The following is a 14,264-nucleotide window of genomic DNA, read 5'->3' as shown; positions in this document are numbered from 1 at the left end:
TATAAAATTTAGATAACTAGTTAAATGAGGATTGGTTTCATCCTCTTCTTTTTCATGTAATCTCTTTTACTGCTTTATTAGTAACTCATCTTTTAATAAATACTTGTTATAAGTAGGCTGGTTTTACTATTGTGTTTACTGTATTCTAACATGTTGTTGACTTTAAGATCCACTATTAATTTAATAACTGAAGGAGAAGGACTTGGAAACGAGTATATTCAAAATACAAAGAAAACATTGAATTGAGGAGAACATTTCTTTGTCTATGAAGTTTTCATTGCTTAGAGTGTGTTAGGTATCAACTTTTAATTTTATGGCTAGATCATACTATAAACTGTTGGAAGAGATTAGGTACACGTAAGGATTAGAATTTCAGTTCAAATTTAGTGGAATATTTCAGTCAATGCCAGTAAGTCAACTGTGAGGTGACAATCAAGTAAACAAACTTCTTGGTCTTACTAGGTTATTAAGTTGGATGGGTAGATATAATTACTGACAAATTAAAACTCACATTTCTTTCTGAAAGTTGGCAATCATTGTGAGATACAGTCTGATAGTAAGATTTATTCTCATGTGTGATTTCAGATTATAAATATATTATCTATTCTGTCCATCTGTATTTTTAATCTTTGTTTTCTTTAGGTAATTTTTCTTTATAGTTTTCTGTACAAATAACTATAAAGTATGTCAAAAGCTGTTCTAAAGAAATAGTTTTGGGGAAAGAGAAAAAAGATCTAAAAATGAAAAAAAGTAGACAGGTGGGCTCTATGCCATAAATGGAAAGTAGACTGTATGCCACTAAAGGAATAATCAGTTGACTTAAAAAATGTTGTAAGATCTGTTGTCAGAATATGCAAAACCAGTTTTGACTTCTTCACTTACAAAGCACTATAATTTGATTGTGTTATCTAACCACATATCATTTTGAGGGTAATGTGAAGAAATTCTATACTTTGTGTGTTAGGGTAATCCCTGGTTGTGGTAAAGCTAAATTCCAAAACATCAGTGGTTTAACACAATAGAGGTTTATTTCTCATTCACATACCTCAAAGTGAGTATTTGTGATTAACAGGTGACTGTCCTATAGTCAATAACCCAGGCTCCTTTTGACCATGGCTCTACTTCTTTGGGATTTCAAAGAAACCAAAGAATGGAATGTATGAAGAAAAATAGGAGTATTGTGCTTATTTAGCGCTATAGTTCACAATTGCTTGGCATTTGAATGTCCTTTGAGAAAGGGCCTAGAAGTAATATAATCACTTCTGTTTACATTGCGTTGGCCAGATCTTGGTGACTTGGTTACACCTTATATCAAGTGTAGATTGAGTATGGTTTAGCACTATGCCCAGGAGAAGAGTTTGGTGAACATCCAGCTAGTTTCTATCACAGGCAATAATGTAAAAATACGGTTTGTGTCAAGAATTTCTCTACTGTTTCATTTTGAAATTTTTTAAAGTAACTTTTGATAGAAATGTGCCAACTGTTAATTCATTTTTATCTTTAAAGGGGAAAAAATATTTAGAAATACAGACATTTATCACTTATCTATTAGATGTAAGTTTGAGTCATCTCACAAGTGTGTAGTGACATACAAGATTGGACAGTTAAGTTTGTGAACTCATCCTAGAAAAAGTGTTACATACTTCATTACTGAAAATCACTCCGGTCACCTTCAAAATACTCTGCTTGGCCATCTGGTGACCATAGTGATAATTTAGCAATGATGTCTATAGCATTTTTTCTAGGATGAATTCACGAACTTAATTGTCTGGCCTTTTATGTGGCTAATATAACTGTTGGCAGATAACAAGGATAAAAAATAAAAATATATTTGGTAATCATATTTTAGTAATTTCCAACTTGCTTGAGTGGTTAACCCTTTACACTAAAGCATAGGGATAAAGACTGGTATTCAAGTGATAGGCATGCATATAGCCCTGACTAAAGCATCATAAAAGTGATTCACGTGACAAAAACATTTGTACTCCCTTCCTGTTTTGAAATTAAAAGGGAAATAGGGATAAAGAAAGAACATGGAGGCTCTGTCCAAGAGATGCAATAACTTTATAATAAGCAGAACTATGGAGACTTGGGTCATATGGAGAAGGGATAAAATAAAAATAGAAGTCATTTGGCAAAAACTGAAGTTTCAAGTTGCAACAGTTCATTGCTGAAAAAGTATAGAAAAAAATTAAAAGACCTGGACGCGAATACTTTTTGCCATTGAATAATTTCCAAAGAATAATGTTTTATAAGCTTCCCAACAGAAAAACCAGGTCACTTGAATAGTAAAAAAAATATATGACTCTCTTTGGACATCTTATCTACAGCACTAACATGTTACAAGATATCATAATATATAGGTCTGGAGGAAAAAGGTTTTGACACAAAAATGGTACATTCATTCTATTACTCGGGTATGAAGCAAAAGCAACCAGTTTTGGATGCATAAGGAATCAAAGTTATACTACTTACATGAAATTTAGTACCAGAAAGAGGCACTTTAAAGAGGATAGTTTATAACCAGAAACCAGTTACAGTTACATTAAAGACTTAAATGTGAAAGGCAAAATTCCAAAATTTTAGAATACCATCTTTGTGACCTAAGAGTTGGGGAAAACTTTTTAAACAGGATTCAAAATTTAAGTGTTTGTTTACTAACAGTGCTTGGGATTTCATTTGTAGATGATATAATTGGGTTTTCTTTATAATGATGGAAACTTAGAAGCCGCCGGAAACACTTATCACAATGAAATTGTTTAAAGAGGTTCAAGAGGCTGGGTGGGGTGGCTCATGCCTGTAATCCTAGCATTTTGAGAAACTGAGATAGGAGGGGTACTTAAGGCCAGGAGTTTGAGACCAACATGAGCAAGAGTGAAACGTTTTCTTCACAAAAAATAGAAAAATTAGTCAGGTGTGTGGCTGTGTGCACCTGCAGTCCTGGCAACTCAGAAGGCAGGAGAATTGCTTAAACCTAGGAATTTGAGGTTGCAGAAAGCTGTGGTGACATCACTGTATGCTAGCCTGGCAACAGTGCAAGACTGTCTCAAAAAAAACATAGTAAACCAAAGATGATAAGGAGCATCTATTCAAGAAGATTCTGTATAGTCTAGAAAAGTGATTACCTTAAATCCACTTTTTATTATCGTAGAAAGATGCTTGACGGTCTATTTTCAGTACAAAGAATCTTACAGAATATTGTATTTCATGAATGTGTGTGACCCACACAGAGATTCACAGCCATTTCTAATGATGACAAAATAGTTGTGACCATACATATACATACACTTGTGTGTGTGTATCTATATAAATTTTATATATATGAACATATACATAGTAATCCCATTTGTCTATTGTTGGTTTTGATGCCTGTGCCTCTGGGCTTACAGCCCCCCAAGTAGTTTTATAGCCTTAGGTCTTACATTTAACCCATTTTGAGTTAATTTTTGTATGTGGTACAAGGTAAGGGTTCAACTTCATTCTTTTGTATGTGGATATCCAGTTTTAAATGAATAGTTAGAGAAAGAAGTATATGCATGATATTAAAAATAATTATCCTTTGGTAGTACAATCATAGGTGATTTTAGGCAGTTGTTTTATACTGTTACTTTCTTTTCTATTCCACTTCTTTTCTTAGAAACCTACCCTTTAAAATCATGTAATAATAAGCAGTTTTAACAAAATAAATAGCAACTAACTCATTTCTGTGAGTCACTTCTTTTTCCTGGATGTTGATTATTCATATACAAAATAGTAAAGGGCAAATAATTGAAAAGAATGCTGCCATTTTTAAAAAGTGCTTTAAAAAATATCCGTTTGGCCTTTCAGAAATATTTGAACCTCTAATGACAGCTTTGTGTTACCTTCAGGAATTCAAAAAGTAACCAAAGTAAAAAGAAAGGACCACGCACTCCTAGTCCACCCCCTCCTATACCAGAAGATATTGCTTTGGGGAAAAAATACAAAGAAAAGTATAAAGTAAAAGACAGGATGGAAGAAAAACCAAGAGATGGAAAGGAAAGAGGACGAGATTTTGAAAGACAAAGGGAAAAAAGAGACAAGCCAAGGTAAATGGTATTATATGTTTTTAATATTGGTTTTGTAAAATCTAGAGTATTTACTTTTAAGAAGCTTTTAGGCATAAGTCTAATATGTTTTTTGTTTTGTTTACAGTGATGTGTGTATGTATATTTCTTATAATGAGTCATAGATAATTCAGTAAGGATTAACTTTAAGATTTATGTTTGACTTTTTAAATTTTGATAAAAAACAAAACTTAATCATTTTAAGTATATAGGGTGTCCATAAAGTTCATGTGCAATTTTGAATAGCCAACTATTTTAAATTGCACATGAACTTGATGGACACCCTGTATAGTTCAGCAGTCTTAAATATATTTATACTGTGAAACAAATCTCCCAAATGTTTTCATTTTTCAAATCTGACCTCTATATCCATCAAACAGTAACTCCCCCTTCCCTAAGCCCCTGGTAACTACCATCCTACTTGGTGTGTCTGTGAATTTGACTGCTTTAAATACCTCGTATAAGTGGAGTATTTGTCTTTTTGTAAGAGGCTTATTTCACTTAGCATAATATCCTCAGGGTTCATCCATGTTGTAGCATGTGACAGTCTTTCCTTCCTTTTTAAGACTGAATAATATTTCATTGTATGTAAGTCCACATTTTGTTCATCCATTCATCTGTTGATAGACATATGGGTTCTTTCACTTCCTGACTATTATGAATAGTTTTTATAAACATGGGTGTGTGAATATCTATTTGAGACTTTGCTTTCAGTTCTTTTGGGTATATACCTACAGTAGGATTGCTAGATCACTTGATGGTTCTGGTTTTAATTTTTTTTAGGAACTTCCATACTGTTTTCCATAGCAGTTGCACCTTTATAAATTCCCACCAACAGTGTACAGTGTTCCAGTTTTTCCATATCTTCATTAACACTTATTATTTTCTCTTATTTTTTTGATAGTAGCCATCCTAATAGTGTTTATCTCATTGAGGTGGGGTGATAATTTCATTGAGGTTTCTATTTGTATTTCTTCAATGATAAGTGATGTTGAACATCTTTTCATATGCTTTTTGGCCATTTGTATATCCTGTTTGAAGAAATGTCTATTCCGGGTCTTTGACCATTTTTTAATTGGGTTATTCTGATTTTTTTTCTGTGGGTGAATTTTAGTTCTTTATACATTCTGGATATTAATCCCTTGACAGAGATGTAAGTTTTTCACATTCCATAAGTTGCTCTTTCACTCTTGACACAAAAAAGAGTGATTAAATGGAGCACTCAAAATTCTTGTGTCTTGAACATATTTTACTAAAATATACTCTGTATTTTAGTCAGTCCAGTGGGTTCGTGTGTGAAAATTATGTGTGAATCAGATTTTGCAAATTATACTAAATATTCTTGATTTGCATTATGTCAGTTAGAGCCTTTATTTTTCTGTAGGTTTTTTTTTTTTTTTTGACAATTATCTGTGTAATTGGATCAATACAGACAGCCTACTCCCCCAAACCATTGATTCAGTTAATCAGACCATTGTCAAATCTCCTCTCCTCTTGGGTCTGTGTAGACACAGACCAAGTGTATGTAGACACAGACCAAGTGGCAATTTCTCCTGAGATAGGCACAGAAGTCAATAATCTGCTTTTGGATGAAGTATCTGATTGCTCACAAATTATACAAATGACACTGATTACTGACAAATCATAATGTTTACAGACACTACTTGGCTTTGGCTCTAGAGCATGACTAGATATTTAATTAACAACTGTCAGATATAATTTACACTATCACAATGACCAGAAAATGGTTGATTGTTGATTTCACATAGTAGAATAAATACTCTGCAACTAGCCTTGATTTCATGTGAAGGGTAAAATAAGTAGGAGCTTGATGATATGGACAGTGAAATCAGATCTCATTACCACGTTTAACTGGAAGATTCTTGAAGGTCATGATATCTCTGCCTCCCATGAGAAACTATTTTTTCTCTAGTTTTTCTTGGTACTCTTATTTTGTTATTTGATCCAGAAATGTCTGAGACATGGTTCTTAATAAGTGTCTTTGGATGGTTTACCATTTAAATGGTAGAGACATTTGCATTCTTAGGTATTAAATATTATACAGGTTAACTCATTTTCCAGTTTTTCTGTCTGGTCTGTCTCCGCAACTAAGTATGACTAGCAATCAGTCACCTGTTAATTTAGTATTTAGACAGATCAAAACTAGTTTATTTCTTTTTTTCAAAGGACAGCACAGTTTGGAATACTGAAAAATTATATAGATACCTACTTCTACCAGCCTTCTAAGGCAGTATGTGAGAAGAAAAGGCTGTTTTGGAGCAGCGCCCGTAGCTCAGTGTGTAGGGCCCTGGCCACATACACCCAGGCTGGTGGATTTGGACCTGGCCTGGGCCAGCTAAACAACAATGACAGCTGCAACAAAAAAATAGGCAGGCATTGTGGGAGGTGCCTGCAGTCCCAGCTTCTTGGGAGGCTGAGACAGAATTGCTTAAGCCCAAGAGTTGGAGGTTGCTGTGAGCTGTGACACCATGTTACTCTACCCAGGGTGATAGCTTGGGGCTCTGTCTCAAAAAAAAAAAAAAAAAAGAAAGAAAGAAAGAAAAAGGCTGTTTTGATTTGGGAGTTAATTTAATTTCCAAGGTTTTTAAGTGGGTCTCTTATTTTGATTTGTCTCCATTTTGTGAATAAATAAATTATAAGCACATCTTGTTTTATTGTACTCCTCTTTTATTGCACTTTCTGGATATTGAGGATTTTTTTTTTTTTTTTTTTACTAATTGAAGATTTGTGGCAATCCTGTTTTGAATAAGCCTATTGGCACCTTTGCACCATTTTCCTAACAGCATATCCTCACTTATGTGTCTGTCACAGTTTGGTAATTTTTTTTTTTTTTTTTGAGACAGAAATCTCATTATGTCGCCCTCAGTAGAGTGCTGTGATGTAACAGCTCACAGCAACCTCAAACTCTTAGGCTTAAGCGATTCTCTTGCCTCAGCCTCCCAAGTAGCTGGGACTATAGGTGCCTGCCATAACGCCCGGCTATTTTTTTGTTGCAGTTGTCGTTGTTTAGCTTGCCTGGGATGGGTTCAAACCTGCCAGCCTGGGTGTATGTGGCTGGTGCTGTACCCACTGAGCTATGGGCACTGCCTCAGTTTGGTAATTCTTGTCAGTCTTTCAAACTCCTAAAAATTATTTTATCTGCTACAGTGATCCGTGACTGGTAATCTTAATGTTATTATTGCAGTTGTTTTGCAGGGCTATCCAACCTGTAGCCTTGTAGGCAGCATGCACATTATTCAAGGACTTTTGTGCTTATCTGTGGTGACAAATATTGAATATGAGAAGTATGCATGGGCCTTTTCTTTTCCTAATCAGCTTTTGTTAGTATTTGTGTATTTAATGCGTGGCCCAAGACAACTCTTCTTCCAGTGTGTGGCGGAAAAGCAGAAAGGTTGGACATCCTGCTAGGGCATCATGTATTGTGCCCATATAAGACAGTGAATTTATTTGACAAATGTTATATGTGTTCTGACTGGCCTGTTCCCCTGTCTCTCTGCTTTTCTTTGGGCCTCCCTACTCCCTGACACACAACAATATTGAAATTAGTCCAGTTAATAACCTACAGTTGACCTCAAGTATTTAAGTGAAAGAAAGAATATCTCACTTTAAATTAAAAACTGGAAATGATTAAACATAGTGAGGAAGCCATGTTGAAAGCCTGAGTAGGCCACAAGCTAAACTTTTGCACCAGGTAGCCAAGTTGTGAATGCAAAAGAAAAGTTCTTGTAGGAAATTAAAAGGACTACTCCATTGAACACATAAGTAAGAAAGTGAAACAGTCTTATTGCTGAAAATTCTAGGGCCCTTAAGAATTATGCCAAGTTTACTCTGTAAACTGGAAAGGACTCAGTGTTCTAGCTGCCATTAAGACTTTGTAATTCATGAAAGGAGGTCAAAATATCAACATTAGCAGGAGTTGGAAGAAGTTGATTCTAACCCTCATGGATGACTTTGAGGAGTTTAAGACTTAAGTGGAAAAAGTAACTGCAGATGTGATAGAAATAGCAAAAGAACTAAAATTAGAAGTGGAGCCTGAAGATGTGACTGAGTTGTAATAGCATAATGAAACTTGAATGGATGAAGAGTTGCTTCTTATGGATAAGCAAAGAAAGTATTTTCTTGATATGGAATGTACTCCTGCTACATACTATGAGCATTGTCAAAATAACAACAAAGGATTTAGATTAATATTACATAAATTTAGTTGATAATGCGGAGACAGCGTTTGAGAGGATTGACTTTAATTTTGAAAGAAGTTACACTATGAATAAATTGCTATTCAACAGTAGTACATGCTACAGAGGAATTTTTTGTGAAAGGAAAGGTCAGCCAATTTAGCAGACTTCATTGTTGTCTTATTATAAGAAATTGCCACAGCCATCCCAGCTTTAGCAACTACCACCCTCATCAGTCATCTGCCATCAATATCGAGGCAAGACCCTCCTCCAGCAAAAAGATTATGATTCACTGAAGACTCACATGGCCCTTAGCAATTTTTTAGCAATAAAATGTTTTTTAATGACTATATGTACATTGACCTTTTAGACATAATAGACTTAATAGACTACAGCATAGTGTAAACATCATTTATATGCATTGGGAAACCAAAACATTCCTGTTTTTTGCAATATTTGCTTTATTGTGGTAGTCTGGAGCAGAACCTACAATATCACTATAATATGCCAGTATTCTTTTTTTTTGAGAAAAGAGTCTCACTATCTTGCCCTTAGTAGAGTGCTATGGCATCACAGCTCACGGCAACCTCAAACTCTTGGGCTCAAGCGATTTTCCTGCCTCAGCCTCTCGAGCAGCTGGAATACAGGTGCTCACCACAATGCCTGCCACTCTTTTTTTTTTGGTTACAGTTGTCATTGTTGTTTAGCAGGCCCGGGTGCATCTCGAACCCTCCAGCTTCCGTGTATTTGACTGGCGCTGTACCCACTGAGCTTTGGGCACCGCCAGTATTCATTTTAAAACCAAACAATATCTTTGTCACTACTTTCAAATTGGTAACATATGTAATTAAAGATTAGTATCTAAATGCTTTTTGGAAAAACTGCCCTTTAAAATTATTTTAAATGTTGGAGAACGGGCTTATTAGTAGTATTTTGTTTACCAGGAGGTGTTTTGCTTAAGTAAAGTACTAATACATTTACTCATCCAACAGTTACTTGCATACCTGTTCTAAAAGCTGATATTGCAGCAGTGAGCAAAAATATTTCTAGAAGATTTGTTAGTATAGGTAGAAGTAATATAGTGAGGTGTGTGTGTGAGAGAGAGAGAAATAGTGCTTCTGCATATATGGTTTTTAATTTGAGTTTTTTCCTCCTTCAGTTTGACTTAGTAGGCCTATTGGATATAGACAGTTGCTCACATTTCTTAAAGGATGATTCTCTATTGAGTTAATCACACACATAGCATAGGTGTGCATATGCATGGCATAGGTGACTCAGCAAAGCCACATGATCTTCTGACTTAAAGTCTTTCTACTTGTGTCTCAGTTCAGCCTTCCATAACAGGAGCTCCTAATCTAAAGTCCACTGGTGGATTTCAGGGTTTTACACATTTACTGGTTTGTTTATAAAATTTTGTAGATGTGCTGAGGGGGATAGCCTTCCAGAAAAATGCATTGATTTCCCCCCCTCAAAAAAAAAAAGTAAAAATTGTGAATCAGTTTTGAAACCTATGCTACCAATCTGGCATTAAAGATTTAACTACTTCCCTGTGAAACTGTCGTTGGCCATGTCAGTTTTGTTAAACATATACTCCAGTGTTTTTCACCCTTTTTTTATTTCATGCACACAATAGGCTATAGTTAAACTTCTGTGGCACACTTAAATTAACTTACGTTGATCAAAAAAAGGAGTAAAAAAAAGAATATACTTACAGTGCTTTGAACGTCTTTCAAAAATAACAATTATTGATCTTTAAAAATTTTTGCAGCACACCTAAGATCCTCTCTTAGGTGATCTTAGCTGTGGCACACTAAGTGTGGCACACTGTGGTTGAAAAATCACTGGTATGCTCTAATCCCAGAGTATCTGTTAGTTTCACACCAAACTCTGTCATATGGTTATTTTTGAATTGAATAATTTGAAGACTGCATTTCGTAAATGTTATCACAATGTCTTCTAATTTAAATTTGCTGAGCTTTGATTTCCTTATGTAACTTTGATCAAAATCTGTATGTCACTTGTTACCCAGAAAGACAGCCTTATGGATTAATTTTATTACTCTGCTTTTAGAAAATATAGCAATTTCCCTAACATAAAAAAAAAAAAAACTTACCATGCCCTTCTCTATACAGAGAATAGTGAAATACAGTAGTTTCCCCCTTATCCTCGAGGACTATGTTCCAAGACCCCCAGGGGATGCCAGAAATTATAAGTAGTACAGAATATACACCATGAACAAATTTCTTTTTTCTTCTTCACAATTTTATAGATAGTAGATTTTACTGTAGATTTTATAGTAACAATCTGCATATATTTTTTCTTTCCTTATTAAGTCAAGAACTTAGACCTTATGTCTTAAAGGAAATGTTTTATGACTTTTCTTTAGCATATCCAAATTAGCAACATCCTTATTCTTTCTGCTGTGAGGCCAATGTTAAGTATTAAGTACGAGCACTGCAATGTCATAAGTCAGTAATCGGAGACTGACAGTTGGTTACTCAATACAATGTGAATACAGTAGATGAAGCGATGATTTGTATCTAGGTCAGGATGGAGCAGGACCAAAAAGTGTTTCATTGTGCTACTCAAAAATCAAATAGTTTAAAACTTATGAATTGTTTATTTCTGGAATCTTCCATTTAGTATTTTCAAATTGCTGTTAATCATGGGAAGTAAACAGAAGATAAGGAGGGAGTACAGTAGTTGGAACCCAACCAACTGAACCAATTTTTTCCCCTCCAAATGGTTTTAGAAGAGATATAACTTAGAGGAAAATTAAGTTTATTTTTTGGTATTTAGCCAGAAAAGTCACTTGTAAAGGGAATATTCTGTGTCAATATTTCTAACCTGTTATACCTAGATAATCCTAATTTGGATATTTACAATGATTTTTGGAGATCTATAATACCTTTCAACAGTGAAAATCTGTATTCTTCATACTTTCCCGTGCTAAAACAGCGAAGTGAACCAATACATTAACAGAACTTTAAGAACAAGGGTTTGAACAAACAAAAACTCTTTGGATAGTAACTAACTAGAAGAATCATCTAATAAGTGCATATAGCTCATTCTGCCATACTTTTTAGTTAAATGTGGTTTTAGTGACAGGTGATATGTTTTAATCAAAATGCCAGGTTGTCGGACTTTGTGGTCAAATGAGAAAATAGTATTCAGAGCATAGCTAGTTTTAAAAAAATTAATCTGAGATAATTACCTGAATGAAGAAATCTACTTATCTCTTGATGGAAGTACAGATGCCTGGAAGGGTCTCACCAGATAGGAAGACAGATGTAATGACTCAAAACTTACTGTCTTTGAATTCATCTAAGTAAGATAAACAAATTACTAACGAATTGAGTATCTTACTTCCTTTCAGTAGTTGGACACATTCATCAAAATTATTAAAATCAGAATGTTTCAGAGTTGTGGCAAAGAATAATAACTATTGGATTCATTCTTTGTATTATTTAGTATATACCAATCAGGTTCAGATACCATACTGTAGACTTGTGAATCTCATCCTGTGTCCAAGAACCATAGGTCAGGTAATGTAGACCTATTTCAAGAGATCTGTGAATCCATGTGCACACCAGGCATTTCCTATAGACTAAGTGAATAGGTCCTTCATATACTAATACTACTCAATTGTGTGTTAGAAGTTAGACAAATATCATAGTGACATTATTATTATGGAAAATTTCACACACATAACTATATACAAATAATATAATGATCCTTTTATATCCATTATGTAGCTTCAAAAATTATACACCTAGCTAGGTATAGTCACATGTACCTGTTGTTCCAACTACTCAGGAGACTGAAAAAGGAGGATCACTCGAGACCAGAAGTTTAAGACTGTAATACTCTATGGTTGTGTATTCACTGTACTCCAGCCTGGACAAGATAGCAAGACCTTGTTTCTTAAAAATCCTAGACACCATATTGTTTCATTCATATATATTTTAGTATGCAGGGTAGCTATAAAGTTCATGTGCAGTTTAAAATAGTTTAACATGGTAAATTGCATATGAACTTTATGGATACCCTATCTCTTGAAGATAAGGATACATTAAAAAATATAATCATGATGTGAGTGTCATACTTTTATTTTATTTTTAGAGACAAAATCTCACTTTGTTGCCCTCAGTAGAGTGCCATGGCGTCATCATAGCTCACAGCAACCTCAAACTCTTGGGCTTAAGCGATCCTCATGCCTCAGTCTCCCAAGTAGCTGGGACTATAGGCACCCACCACAACACCCAGCTATTTTTAGAGATGGGGTCTCGCTCTGGCTCAGGATGATCTCAAACCTGAGAGCTCAGGCAATCCACCCATCTTGGCCTCTCGGAGTGCTAGAATTACAATTACATACCTTTTTTTAAAAATGATGATACATATTTTAAAAGCACTGCTGTATTTGTAGTATCTTTCGTAACATATTTCTAACCAGTGGATATTAATACGAAGAATATCATAAAGAGATATGCTTTTACTCAGTCTAAGAATTAACTTATCTGAGGGTTGTTTTTTTTTTTTTTTAATTAAACCCAGTCAGTGGACAAGGATATAAAATTAAGGCACTTAAAGAGATTTGTAATGTAGCCAAACATAATTATATTATACTCCGAGCTTATGATAGACTTGTGTTAAAAATGAAATCATTTGGCTCCGTAGCACAGTGGTTACGGTGCCAACCACATAACATGGATGCTGGCGGGTTTGAACCCTGTCTGGGCCAGCTAAACAACAATAACAACTGCAACAAAAAAATAGCTGGGCATTGTGGCGGTGCCTGTAGTCCTAGCTACTTGGGAGGCTGAGGCAAGAGAATCGCTTAAGCCCAAGAGTGAGGTTGCTGTGAGCTGTGACGCTACAGCATTCTACTGAGGGCGACATAGTAAGGTTCTATCTCCAAAAAAACAATGAAATCATTTATAAATATCAAAATAGGCTTGGCTCCTATAGCTCAAGCGGCTAAGGCACCAGCCACATACACCAGAGCTGGTGGGTTCGAATCCAGCCCAGGTCTGCCAAACAACGACAACTACAACCAAAAAATAGCCGGGCGTTGTGGCAGGCGCCTGTAGTCCCACCTACTTGGGAGGCTGAGGCAAGAGAATCACTTAAGTCCAGAAGTTTGAGGTTGCTGTGAACTGTGATGCCACGGCACTCTACCCAGGGCAACAGCTTGAGGCTCTGTCTCAAAAATAAATAAATAAATCAATCAAAATAAGGCATTGAAACACAGTGGAAAAAAAATATACCTTTAGCCTTTAGTCAAATTAACCAAGGGTTGAACTCTCTTTTGTAGGTCTGATATTGGGAAAATTTGTTGAATTTAGGAAAGAAACTCTCATGTCCAAAATCTAGAAGGGGTTTACGATCCTAAAAATTACACTTTTAGCTATTTCCAACTGGTTTGTGAAATCAGAGAGTTGAGGAGGGCCGTTCTCAAGTAGTTTCAGAGAGGGTTTTAGTCTCAGTAAGTACTTGTGAAGTTTAGTTCTTTTCCAATAATTGTTCTAGTCAACAATGTATAATGTGGAAGATGGAGCCCAAAATTTTAATTCAGTAAATATGTAAGATAGCTATACTTTCAAAATTTAATCCCAATCTGGCTGTGTTTTGGTGCTATGTGGTGACAATTTTATTTTTCACTGACCATTAAATGACCATGGAAAAAATTGTGGGTCCTATGACTAGATGGGACTTCTCAACCAGTAGCAAAGACTTCAGATACCACCTATGTTTAGCACCCATTTTCTTGGCCTGATGTAGTCTGGGAAATGTGGATCAGGGACTTGAGAGCCATTGTTTACCTCCCTCTTCCCTAGGACTAGATTGCTTGCTATTTTCTGGACTGGTCTGGTCCTATCCTTAGAAGAAAATAGTAACCTTAACTTGTTCCACTAGGTGGAAGATAGGAGTCAGTGGCCTCATGCTGATGTTATTTGGGGGTTTTATTACATTTGAAATACTG

At 35.2% G+C, this 14,264-nt stretch overlaps 1 protein-coding gene across 6 annotated transcripts in view; it reads left to right on the top strand.

Moving 5' to 3' along the window:
• ZC3H13 (zinc finger CCCH-type containing 13) overlaps positions 1 to 14,264 on the top strand; it is a 108,434-nt gene that overhangs the window by 40,184 nt on the left and 53,986 nt on the right. For all 6 annotated transcript variants that reach the window (XM_053563490.1, XM_053563494.1, XM_053563492.1 and 3 more), the window contains one exon: positions 3,870 to 4,067. In XM_053563490.1, coding sequence (XP_053419465.1) covers positions 3,870 to 4,067 — 198 coding nt within the window. The remainder of the gene's footprint in view (positions 1 to 3,869; positions 4,068 to 14,264) is intronic.

Source organism: Nycticebus coucang, chromosome 15 (genome assembly GCF_027406575.1).
Source record: "Nycticebus coucang isolate mNycCou1 chromosome 15, mNycCou1.pri, whole genome shotgun sequence".
Lineage (NCBI taxonomy): Eukaryota > Metazoa > Chordata > Mammalia > Primates > Lorisidae > Nycticebus > Nycticebus coucang.
Note: the sequence above shows the minus strand (reverse complement) of the source record. Positions and strands in the feature narration are given on the sequence as shown.